Source organism: Bombina bombina, chromosome 3, assembly GCF_027579735.1.
Source record: "Bombina bombina isolate aBomBom1 chromosome 3, aBomBom1.pri, whole genome shotgun sequence".
In the NCBI taxonomy this organism is placed as follows: Eukaryota; Metazoa; Chordata; class Amphibia; order Anura; family Bombinatoridae; genus Bombina; species Bombina bombina.
This window is the reverse complement of record NC_069501.1, coordinates 125,453,051-125,467,076: the sequence shown is the minus strand read 5'-3', so window position 1 is coordinate 125,467,076 and position 14,026 is coordinate 125,453,051. Positions and strand designations below refer to the sequence as shown.

Here is a 14,026-nt window from a genome sequence, read left to right as displayed (position 1 = left end):
CAGAAACCTTACTATGAATATATAAATATCCTCTTGCACTTTCCCTGAAGAAAAAGAAAGACAGATAAAGCTTCAGATATTGCAAGAATACCTGAGCTGCAAAATCTGCAGGCAAATACACTCCTCCAGGAGATTGAGAGGAACCACAGGGCACTGCATGTGACGCCATGAAGGCTTGGGACGTTTAAGGAGAAAGCTGTGGCATTGCCTAAACAGCCTAACCCTGAGAGACATGAGGCTAAAAAAAAACAAAAACATTTTTAACTTGTGCTATCACTTTAAATGAAAAAATATCAGCGTAAGAATTGTCTATAGAAATTATGATAACAATTCCTTATATGAAGGAACTCTAACATAAATATGGGATATGAACATGGCCCATGTAACAAACTTATGCAATAGAGCACCATACCAGAGCAAAGAAAAGGTCTTCTCTTTGATAAAAGACAAAATTCCTCTCCCATGGTATCCCTGAGGGAAATGGAGAGACAGATTACCATTGTTTATTTACACAAATAAAAAATAAATATAGGTACTCTAAAGATTGAAAAAACCCAGCAGACTAAAACTCTATACAAGCTCCGTTTGTAAAATTACAATGGAGAGCCTGAATACGGCAAATCTGCTTGCCTCACAGCACTATTAACTTTCAAAACTGTGCAGAGCAGAAACGCTGCTCTGCTCTTGGTCAGAGAACGATGCAGAGACATCAAAATAGCAGTCCAAGATGGCGCTTCTCCTCCTGAAATGAAGGAGGCGGGACCACAAAACGGCATGGTGATGATGCGCGCAAACATTGCGCTTAATCTTGCCGCACAAAAAGCACCTAAGATGGTGCTTCTACTACAACATACAAATTTGTGCAGGGTACAGACAAAAGTAAAATTTATAAAAGGCATCGCTCCGCTTCCTAAAAAAGCGGAATAGAATACCCCTACTCAGAGATATTACTTCTCATAAGACAATGAGAGTTCCTAGCTATGCAGCCCAACACGATTTCTCTCAGACCCTACAATAGGAAGCTGCCCAAAATACAGGTTAAAAATCAAACAGTACACAAAGAAGATTTAAGCCCCAAATTGATTAACCCCTTCCTTACTATGAAGGAGATTAACCCCTAGTCTCCAAGTCTCATGACTAATGTGCCTTCATACTGCCCTAAGTATCCCTCAGGATTTGTCCCACTTAACAGCAGAGGGTCCTTAACCCCAACAGTGCCTGCCTTCTAGCCCCAGAAGAACAAAGCCCTGCTGAAGAGACTAACGTGGAGTACAGCTATCCCCAAATTGTGATGGAAGATCAGAGCAATCCTGCCCTGACTTCAAAATAAAAAAATCTTGATAGAAGAACACCTAATTACTTCACCTCCTCCTTGCACTAGAGGCAAAGAGAATGACTGGGGGTTATGGGTAAGGGTAGTGACATATATAGCAGCTTTGCTGTGGTGCTCTTTGCCTCCTCCTGCTGGCCAGGAGTGATATTCCCACTAGTAATTGATGATTCCGTGGACTCACTATATCTTAGGAAAGAACTTCCTATTTTTTTACCCCAATAGTAGTTGATATTTATTTATGTTTGCAATATAAATGAAGTATAAACTAATTTATCTTATAGATTTTACATTTTTTTTTTATCACTTTCCTCTGTTTCATTAAAAATTTATTTTTAAAGACTGAATTGTATTGAACATATAATTATGCTTTATGAAAAATTATATATTTTAGAAAATTGAGTAAATAAAAAGGATGCCTTATGCTCAAAATCTAAATTTAATTTAACATTTTAGAAGAAAAATTGAATACATCATCTTTTAAGAAAGTAGGATCATTAAATGTAATAAATCAGATTATTAAATAAAAATATATTTTAGTATGTCAAGATAATGTAAGCATATTTCTTTCCATTTATGCAACTTAGGAAAACTCATTGTATTTGCAGGATTTTTTTTAACCTTTTCTTGTGTTGCACCTAAACATACACAACACCACATTAAAGGGATATGAAACCCACATTGTTTATTTCATGATTCAGATAGAGCAGGACATTTTAAACAATGTTCTAATTTACTCCTATTATCAACTTTCTTTGTTCTCTTAGTATCTTTATGTGGAAAAGAAGGAATGTAAGCTTAGGAGCTGGCCCATTTTCATGAAATCCTGAAAGAAAAAAAAAATTGTTTCATATCCCTTTAAGAAATAAGGTATTAATGAACCACATGTCCAGCTCGTACTTTGGTTATAAATATCTAAAAAAATAATAGCAACCTCCATCAATCTAAAGTAATTATAAACTTATTTTCACACTAATGTAATAATGAATATATAATACAAGTTTGATTTATATATAAAGCATGTCCAATAATAAAATACATTTCTAATTCAATAAAGCCCATATATCAAAAAGGTTATACTATTATTTATTCTGATAAAGATAATCAATAAAATATAATAGGTGGACATTTTATTGATATCCTTTTTCTAAAATTGGCTCATTTATTTATCTCTACAGAGATTTTTATAACACTCATTTTATAAGTAAATCAATCAAATACTCACCTGCTCTATGTCACTGTTTTTCCTGGACTTATATATGAATTCTCCTATTGCTACAAAGACTGAAAGAACGAGCCCTGCAGCAAGTACTATAAAGATACCGCCAATGTTTTCCACTCCTAGGGCACTGGCTTCTTTACTGTCTTCTTCCGGACAGCCGTTCCCTCGCCACCATTTCTCTTTCATCATATGTAATTTTCCTTCCTCTTGCAACTGCAGGATAGCAATGGTAATTTTATCTCTGTACGGAGATCCTGAAAAGGGAAAAATATATAGACTAAGTAACAGAAGGCCGAACAGAGATCTGTAACTGCAGATTGATAAAAGGGCAAAGTTACATTAAAGTCATTTTTTTTTAATTAAATTGAAAGCAGTGGGGTTTTAAAATGCCTTACAGCTGTTTGATGAAAAAATGAATGTTTCTGAGTACTTCTAATTATATGCCGTGCCACTGTCCACCAAAAGAACTCTGGCAGTAGCCAGTAAACATTCTGTAGTAGAGATGAGTTATGCACATACTGTTTATTTTAAAATCAACACCACCCTCACCAGCAATAGTCTTGTCCAGGGGTGGCACTGGTGAAAGTGTAAATATCTTCTAAAATGAGTGAGTATCTTCTAAAATGAATTTAAAAGGGTTTAAAATTAACACTAAGGTTAAATCATTTGTTAATTCATAGCATATATCAATAATTATATTTGCTTAATTGCTGATATATAGTATATATTCATAAAAAATATTTAATACAAACTACAATTGTAGCTAATGATACCAAGCAGTATGGGGGTAGTCCAGTGACAGCAAATTTGTGACAGGCGCCATCCGAAGAACTTTCGCCATAAAAAACCAAGATAGTCATCACACAATCAAAAACACACGGCACTCATTAATACAAATATATGTATTTAGAGATTATTTATTTTTTTCCTTTTGACTGCTTAGTCTTTGTTTCTAGATATGTGCATGGTGAAAAAATTTGGTTCGGTTCGGATCGATTTGGAATTTTTCGAATTTCGGTTTGGATCGATTCGAATTCTGAAAAATTTGAATCGATTTGGTTCGGATTCGTTTCGGATTCATTCGGATTCGAAGAAATTCAGCTGGATTCGGTTCGATTCGGTTCGGAAATTTGGAATTTCGTTAAGTGTTAGGTGGGATTAGACTAGTATTATGTACTGTATATTAGGTGTAACCCATAGCAGAGTGATATAACCTAATATACTGTACAATACTAGTGTAATCCATGGCCATCCGAATTTACCGAATAAATCCGAACTAATTCGGATTTATTCTGTAAATTCGGCAGTATTTTAATTCGGAAATTCGGTTTGATCTGAATCTCCGAATTTGCCGAATTTTCCGAATTTCCGAATCGATCCGAAACGAATTGCACATATCTATTTGTTTCTGTATTTTTTGTTGGTCTATGAAGAACCTGCAAAATCTGACTTTCCTTATAGTTAATTTGATTAATTGAGATTTTGCAGATTTATTACATATGCACTGTATGTAAGCTAACCATATAAAAAAGATGAGCGTCTAAAGTATTGGAAAGGCATCAGTTAGGGAGCCAAAATACCCTGCAACATTTATACACTAGTATTTTGTCAGTTTATTGTCCAATACTTTTTTAATAGCAGGATCTTTGTGATAAGTTGACTTCTTTGCTGTGGACTTTTGATATATAGAAAGACATTAGACATATTTTTAGCCAGATTTCTACATGTAATATGAATCCAGTTTGGAAACTTTAAGGTGAGAGGAGTTTAATACACTAAATCCTTACAGATGCCTAGAGGAAAAACAATATATATTTATAAGTAGATATCTCATGCTACTTGGAGTGTATGTTTAGCTATCATTTCTGTAGATAAAATAAATTAGAAACATTTTCTAACGTTGCTTTTTATGATAATGTATTTATACTGTTCCCAAAACTACTCATTTTTATTGTAGTGTTTATTTATTGTATTTATTTACAGAATGTCAAGTCTTTAATACAGTGATGTATTTGTCACATACTTTGCATCTAGGTAATTATAGCAGTGAATAGCTTGCTGTTTTTGAATGTAAAAAAATGCATAAAAATAAAAAAAATGTATTGGGTAACAGATAATGGGCTAGGTTACAAGTGTCGCGCTAACTGTAGTGTTAGCGATATCGTTTTTTAGGGGGATTTGCATGCAATGGATATAGTGTGCGTATTTGGAGTTGAAATAAATGTGCTCACTTGAGGGCCATCGAATCAGGTTAGCGCGACTTCAAAGATCACATAATGGGTAGCGAAAGAAAAAAAGCTGAATAAAACACAACATAAATACTGTACATGTAAAAAAAAGTACATTTACACTCATGTAAACACTGCCTGATTTAAAAAAAATGTTTAATTTATTAAAAAAGTTTTAAGGGCTCAAAGAAATATTTATTTAAGAATTCGAATGGGAAATTATTCATATTTCATGTCGGGTTTAGCACTCTTGAATAAACGTGGTTGGGTTAGTGTACGAGTATGGGTGTTATTTTTTTTTTTGCAGTTTTCACACTCCATTGAAGTCTAAGGGGTGTTACATTAATGTGGTTGCGATATTTGAAGTTCAACTGACGCAAAGAAAAAAGCCTATGTTAACGCGGGAGCAGGAGCGCAAAATAGCGCTACACTCGTAATCTAGCCATATTGAAGTATCAGACAAAAAACAAGCATAGAAAAACTGCCAACATTTGCATTTGCAAAGCATTTTGCAAAAGACATAAGGATTTTGCCACGATCTGCAAACTTCATAAGCATGACGAAATATCAAAATGTCTACGTAGGACTTGCTCCTAATGTGCATATTTTATAAAGTTGTAGTTAGATTTCATATATATTTGAATTGAAATGCAGTTTATTAAGTATATATACAGAGCTCTTGAACTAAAACCTCAGATTCCTTCCATGTGCTCTTTCATTTTATTAAGATTTGCTGACAGCCATTAAAAGGACTGTAAGGTCAAAATTAAACTTTCTCCTATTATCAAATTTACTTTGGTTCTATTGGTATCATTTGTTGAAAAGCAAACCATGGTATGCTCAGGGGCAGGAATGCACTGCTGGGAGCTAGCTGTTGATTGGGGGCTGCACATATAGGCTTCTGGTAATTGGTTCTCCAAATGTGTTCAGCTAGCTCCCAGTAGTGCTTTGCTGCTCCTGAGCCTACTAGGAGGATACCAACAATGAAGCAAATTTGATAATAGAAGCAAATTGGAAAGTTTATGCTCTATCTAGCCCATTACAGTTTCATTTTTATTTTACTGCCCCTTTCTTATTTACTTCTATTATCAATTTTGCTTAGATAGCTTGGTATCCTTTGTTAATGTGTAATACTTAATGTGTGTAGTTGCAAACACTGCTGCCATAGAATTCTAAAGGCATGTGCATGCTCCTTTTAGCCTACCTACCTTTAGTCTTCAACAAAGGATAACAAGAGAACAAATCACATTTGATAATAGAAGTACATTGGGAAGCTGGTTAACATTGCATGCGCTATCTGAATCATGAACATAGTCGTGTGGGATTTCACCATGATCTTGAGATGCCATAGGAAACCTCCTGGAAGTGACTGCGCCGTACACATACCAGATGAAAGGACAAGCCTCTGAATGGGATGTGGCTACTGCGGAAAGTCTGAGGTAAAATATTTTCCTTTTACATAGAGTTGTTCTTTTTTCAATTCAGCTTTTATACAGATATGTGGCATACATTTCAAGTGATTTAGCATATGGGTAACGTCCCTTTAACTAAACCACCAAGTCTTTGTTCAAGTATATAGGAAGGTACATTGCGATTTTTGAACAGAGTTGAAAACATACATTTAAAGGGACAGTCTACTTGGAAATGCTTTCTGTTTAGAAAGATAGATAATCCCTTTATTATCTATTCCCCAGTTTTGCATAACCAACACTTTTATATTAATACACTTTTCACCTCTGTAATTACTGTGTATCTAAGCCTCTGCAGACTGCCCCCTTATCTCAGTTCTTTTGACAGATTAGTCAATCAGTGCTGACTCATAAATAACTCCACAGGAGTGAGCACAATGTTTATCTATTTGGCACACATGAACTAGCACTGTATAGCTGTGGCCTTCAGGGGCTTAGACATATGAGCCTATCTAGGTTTAGCTTTCAACAAAGAACACCAAGAGAACAAAGCACATTTGATGATAAACCTAATTGAAAAGTTGTTTAGAATTGTATGCCCTATCTGAATCATAAAAGTTTAATTTGACTAGACTTTCCCTTTAAATTAAAGCTATTTCTTTGTTATATGTTATTTTATTGAGGCTATACATCATGTATACACTTGCAGTTACATAGATTTCATACAGTTTGGTAACTAACAGAAAGTACATTACATTTGTAATTTTACTTTATTTTGTTCTCTTCTTTTGTCTTGTGATACATGAGCCATTTTAAAATCCCTGTTAACATTTATTTTATTTGTTGTGGGAGACAAATATTACATATTGAAACCGTGCCTTATATTTTATTCTTACAATACATATAATGCTTAACTTTATTAAAGAAGAAAGTATATCATTTATATTTAGACAACATAATTTGATTTCTGGCATATTTTGTTTTATTTTGACTTTGAAAGCATAATTTTATGCTGCAACAATCATTTTGTCTCAAGTAACATAATATATAACTATTGTTGGATTAATAATTCAAAAGGTTTTGAACTTTATTGTTCCCATCTAGGCAGGGTTTGTAGAAGTAGTGACTGGTTGAGTAGTAAAGCATGATTTGTCTTCAACATAAATATGTGCTGAAAAACTATCTTTGGTATGGAAATATTAAAAATCCAGAACAATTCTATTTAATGTAAAATTAATATATATTGGTTTAAATGTCTGTTTTGGAAGTCATATTGGTTCAGGGTTCTTACATTCAATCAATTCCATTTAAAGGGACATGAAACCCACATTTTTCAATAACTGACAAATGTGATTTTTAAACTTTTCAATGTATCTCTGTTATCTAAATGGCTTCATTATCTTGGTATACTTAGTTAAAAAGCATACTTAGGTAGGCCCTGGAGTAGCAATGCATTACTGGGAGCTGGCTGCTGATTGTTGGCTGCGCATAAGTATGGTACCTCTTTTCATTGGTTCACCAGATGTGTTCAGCTAGTCCCCATTAGTGCATTGCTGCTCGTGCTCCTTCATTAAATGATGCCAAAATAAATAAGCAAATTTGATAATAGAAGTGAAATAAGTTGTTTAAAAAATTGGGGTTTTGTGTTCCTTTAAAGGGAAATGAAACCTAAGATATTCCTTTCTTCAATCAGTCAGAGCTTACAATAATTTTTTTTAAATGTACTTCTATTATAACATTGACTTTGTTCTTATGGTACTCTTTGTTGATGAGTTAACTAGGTAGGTAGTGTGCACGTTAGGAGCACTTAGTGGCAGGAAAATGTGCTGGAGGGGTTAGGTAAGGGAACCAAAAGGTTTAGGGTTTATTTAGCACTCATCCCTAAATATGTGAAAGTTAAAAAATTGAATTTTTAATGTATCCATATTAAAAGCAAGGAAATTCCTTGATAATGTACCCAGCACAAACGCGTTTCGGCTGTGTTAATCAGCCTTTCTCAATGTGAACAAGTAAGCCGAGGCCCGGGTGCCACCCCTTTATATAGTGCTTGTAAATAAGTTCACAGCCAATCCCTGTCTCGCATTGCAGTCCGCCCATTCAGTGACCAATCCAGAGCGGTATGTAGTGGGCGTGATTGCCGTTTGCGGCGTGATTGGATCCAACAATTTTAGAAGTACCAATCTTGAGTCAGCAGTGCTAAAGGGGGACCGGCTAATCTATTAAGTATCGATCGTGTGTAAATACTCATCGTTGGTTGTAATCAATACTGTAAATCCCTGTCCGCGATCAGTTACTACGTAATCTATAAATCATTATGTCAGTATATCATGTCCATATTAATGATTATTACGTACACATACATAGTCGTTATCTAACGGCTTAGGTGCTGCATGGCTAGATCAAGTTCATGCTGTTAAACCTGTGTGGCAACCCTTATGTTATGTCAGTGTATCATGTCCATATTTAAGATTGACATGTACACATACATAGTCGTTATCCAGCGGCTTAGGTGCTGCATGGCTATATCCAGTCCATGCTATGAAACTTATGTGTCAACCCCTATGTTGGCTATTATATGTTATTCTTCTATAGAAACTTACTCACTTCTTATCATATGGTTAGTAAGGTAGTGTGCAAGTTAGGAGCACTTAGTGGCAGGAAAATGTGCTGACATCTAGTGCTCTTGAAAATGTATAACATTCTTGTAAAAATACTGCCATATAGTGCACCTGACACAATCACATTCCTGAGTTTACCACATTGTTTTTTAACAAATGATATCAAGGGAACAAAGAAAATTTGGTAATAGACGTAATTTAGAATGTTGTTTAAAATCTACCCGAATCACAAAATAAAAATTTGGGGTTTCATATCCCTTTAATTTGCAAATCATTACCCAATCTGGTTACCGTGTAGTTTCCTTGACTTTGCACCATATTAACTCTGTCAATACCTCTCCAGTACTCCAATTCATTGTGACTCCATTCAGCTCCAGCTTATTTCTACCCTCGCAATTCCTGTTCCTTCAGTTAGATCCCAGTTACTATTTCTACAGTTACCTTGTTGTTAATAGACATTTTCTTGCATTCATTCTATTAATCAGTGCTAAGGAAATTTGCGTTGTAATACAAATGAATGATAATAATATATTACTTTGTTACCTGCAATCCGGAGTTCTGTTGGATACTTTCATCTCCACTACCAGTATTCCCTGTTGAGACTGTGGAGTTAGTTATTATGTCCTAGATTACGAGTGGAGTGCAAAATTACGCTTCCGCAAGCGCGATATTTGTGCTCCACTCAGTAATAAGTGGCGCTAATATTCTTTTTCACTTGAGCGCTAACTACACCCAATGTAAAAAATTAGCATGACTGGATTAGCACTTTCTACAAGTTGAAAGTAAAAAGATAGCATGTGAGGCAAAGACTCAGGTGTGTTAACTTCAGGACTTCGAATATTGCGACTGAGCTAATTCCTTCTCCCCATAGACTTCTATTGGGGCGCATTAAAGAATGAAAGAAATCCTTAATAGTTATCTTTTGCGTGCTAACCCGACACCGTGCTGGACTAACTGCGATAAAGGTGCATTAGGAATATTTTAAATTCCTATGGTCTTCATATAGAAAATTTTATTATACATACTGTAAAAAATAATTATATATATATATATATATAATATATGCATTATTTAGCATTTTTTACAGTATGTATAATAATTTTTAATAATTATTAATATTTTTTAATATTTCAATATTTTAGATTTAATATTTCAATAGCGTGCATTGAGGTTAGCAATTCTTCATGTGCACCAACCTGACACCGTGCTAGTTTATGGTGATATGAGTTTTTAAGGTGGTTTCATAATTGTCTGGGTCATTTCTGAACTGTGTTTGTTAAATTATTGTAATAAAAGAAACCTTTTGTATTTTTTCCCTTGTGTATATATATATATATATATATATATATATACATACAGTATATGTGTGTGTGTGCATTTTTTTTTGTCAAGATGCAGATAAAAAGAAAGAAACTGTCACATCCCATTGAAAAAAACAATTGTTTAACGGAGTTATTGACAAATACAGTATGAAATGACATCTTACCAATAGGTGTCCCAACACCATAACCTTTGGAGTCAATAAGCCCTCCAATCTGGGTGAGGTTACAGTTTCTTTGAGTAACAAACTCAATGCTGGTTGACTCCATTAGGAGAGCATAGTCAGTTGTGAGCACCCTTTGAATTCCCTCATCGTTGTTTTTCACCAGTGCCGTCTGCTGCCTGCTGCTCATAAACGCCCACATTTTTTCGTAGGTTGAAATTTTGGATTTCTGTAAAGATCAAAAGTACATATCAGTCACTAGCAACCAACAATCTATTATCAAGGTAGAAAATAAGAGAAATCTTTGGAAAACAATATTACTCTTAAAGATGAATGCTCTTTGCAATATTTATGTGTTTATTTTAACAATCAAGATAAAAAAAGCCGTAGAGCAGAGTGAATCATTTAGACTGTATTTTTTTTTTATCTATATAATCCACTTACTTTGAGTACCATTAACTGGCTTTTTTTTTTCCTTTTTACTAACATAACAATTAAACAGTCTGTTGCGTATTTTAGATCAATGTATTTCTCAACCCTTTCAGATGCAAGTACCATTAGAGGCATTTAATTTTTCAAAAGTTCCAATAACCATAATAAATTAATTCTATTGATCTAAAGCCTAATATAATTGGAAACTGTGGGAGGTAATGTATACAAAGCCTTGACCATGTTGGCTTCAATCTAGAAACCAAACAAAAAAAACTAAGATATTCTGGTTTCTATTGTTTTGGGGGACTTGTTTTATAGTTTATAATTACTGATTGGAGATAATTATAGTTAATCTGCAAATATGCTGTTGGCTTGTCAAAGAGTGATGAAAGTGACTTAAAGAACATAATATTAAAAATGTAAATTAATATAAGTTTTGCATTGAATGTATTTTGCAATATACTTGCAAAATACCCAAGTATATGCAGTCCATATTTAACAAGCGCTCCCACGCGCATGCTAACTCCACTAGAAGTAAACTTTTTGCGCATGTCAGGCAGCGCATGTATTACAAGTTGAAAGTAAAAAATTTTTGCACAGGAGCTAACTGGACTGCATAAAGTTGAACGTAGAATATCGTGATCATGTGAACGTATTCCCCCATAGACTTCAATTGAGAGTGAAAAGTGGAAAGAAAACCTAACACCCATACTCACGCACAAACCCGATTGTGTTTTCTAAAGTGCATTAACCCGACATGAAATATTAATATATCACATTCCAATGTTCTTCACATAGCAGATTTGTTCTATTTATTCATAAATACATATATATATATTTATGGGTAGACTTGATGGGCCTTTTTGGTTCTTATCTACCGTCAAATTCTATGTTTCTATGTTTATATATATATATATATATATTTTTATTTTCTTTTTTTTCTGGTAAAACAATTAACAAATATATATAGGTATAGATAGATAGATAGATAATTATACTGTGTATATATAAAGATAGATAGATACATATATATATATATCTAGACAGATATACTGTATGTATATATATATATATATATGTATATAAAGATAGATAGATACATACATATATATATATATATATATATATTTCAATTTAAAATACATAGAACATATGTGAAAAACATTGGAATGTGAAATATTTACAGTAAGTATATAGTTTAAACCTGTATTAAAAATTAATAATTGCATAAATATGTTTTTACTTGTTTTCAGCTACTTGACTGCAAAGGGCTCCAATGCACTTATATATATATATATATATATATATATATATATATATATATATATATATATATATATATATATATATATATATATATATATACATACATATGTATTTACTGTTTATATGTTTATATATGTCTTTAAATACATATAAATACATAAAAACACATTTACATATATATATATACACTGTATATATATATATATATATATATATATATATATATATATATATATACACTGTGTATATATATATATATATATATACATACATCTTTAGAAATGCACTGTATATGTATGTATCTCTATGTTAAAGCCTTTTGCATTCATTTTTTTCAAACACTTGAGCACTTCCCCACGCCCACCGTCTTCACGCTACTGCAATCAGTAGTTTCACTGAGCCGCCTCTTTTGTGTGTGCCAGCTGTTTTGTTTGTGGCGGTTCATTTCAGTGTTTTATCTTCATTTGGGCATTTGGCAACCGTGAACTCATATTAGGACTCAATCCCCTTCAGTGAGCACAGGAAGTACTTTTCAAACATCTGATGTACAGCTGTGAATGAAGAAATCATTCCTGGAACTTTGCCACTGCTGTTCTTGGGGGATATCGTTTAGAGACCTATACGGTTTTCAAGTGCCTGAATCATACCTCATATGTTTGAGGTTATAATCTGTGAGTTTTTAATTGTGATTTGTAATAAATACTCTGTGTGATTTTGCTTACTATGCTTAGAGGAGTGGCGCCTTGTCTTTTTATTTCCTTATATGTATATATATATATATATATATATATATATATATATATATATATATATATGTCTATATATGTATGTATTTATGTGTTTATATGTGTATATATGTATGTAAATACATACAGTGCCCTCCACTAATATTGGAACCCTTGGTAAATATGAGCAGGCAAATAAAAAAATGTCCTCATTGTTTAACCTTTTCATCTTTTGTTAAAAAAAATACACAAAAATACTTTGCTCTCATGGATATCAAACAATTGCAAACACAACACATGTTTATATAAAAAAAAAGAGTTAAATATATGTGTGGCACAATTATTGGCGCCCTTTTTAGTCAATACTTTGTGCAACCTCCCTTTGCCAAGATAACAGCTCTGAGTCTTGTCCTATAATGCCTAATGAGGTTGGATAATACACGGCAAGGGATCTGAGACCATTCATCCATGCAGAATCTCTCCAGATCCTTCAATTTCAAGGTTTACGCTGGTGGACTCTCTTCAGTTCACCCCACAGGTTTTATATGGAGTTTAAGTCAGGGGACTCGGATAGCCATGGCAGTAAACCATTTTTGTGTTGATTTTGATGTATGTTTTGGATCATTGTCCCGATGGAAGATCCAACCATGGCCCATTTTAAGCTTTCTGCAGGGGCTTTCTGGTGTTTATTTAATATCTGTTGATATTTGATAGGGTCCATGATGCCATGTATCCTAACAAAATGTCTAGGTCCTCTGGCAGAAAACCAGCCACAAAACATTAAAGAGCCACCATCATATTTAAAAGTGGGCATGAGGTACATTTCCATATGGCTACCTCTTTGTGCGCGCAAAATCCGCCCGCAAAAGCTCTATTTTTGTTATATATGCTTATCTACATATATATTTATATAAATACATAAATATGTATATAAGCATATACATAAATATTTACTGGGAACACACAATTCCCATAGACCGCAATGTAACAGCACTTTTCTTTTTTTTTTTTTCTAACACCCCACTCCTGCCAACTTTACCCCCAAAATACTGCCTAGTGTAGTTATTTTTATTAGGAAAAAAATGGTACAAATTAAATTGTTTGATTAAAAACACTACACTGTATTTTGGGGGCAATTGGGGCACATTTATAAAATCTATTTTCTGGTTAATTTTATGTGATAATTGTACCGCTAGCTTGCAGTAGTAATAACTAGCCACTTGTAATGGCTGGTTATCGCGAGAATAATTAGCACTCCATTTGTAATCTAGCCCATAATGGGTTAGGACTAAATAAAAAGTTGTGCCAAACAC

The 14,026-nt window shown here is 33.5% G+C and overlaps 1 protein-coding gene across 1 annotated transcript in view; it reads right to left on the bottom strand.

The window, feature by feature from the left end:
* The window catches only part of GRIK1 (glutamate ionotropic receptor kainate type subunit 1), an 847,144-nt gene that overhangs the window by 76,229 nt on the left and 756,889 nt on the right, over positions 1 to 14,026 (bottom strand). The window contains exons 16-17 of the mRNA XM_053705180.1: positions 10,294 to 10,519; positions 2,556 to 2,806 (exon numbers count right to left, since the gene is read on the bottom strand). Coding sequence (XP_053561155.1) covers positions 2,556 to 2,806; positions 10,294 to 10,519 — 477 coding nt within the window. The remainder of the gene's footprint in view (positions 1 to 2,555; positions 2,807 to 10,293; positions 10,520 to 14,026) is intronic.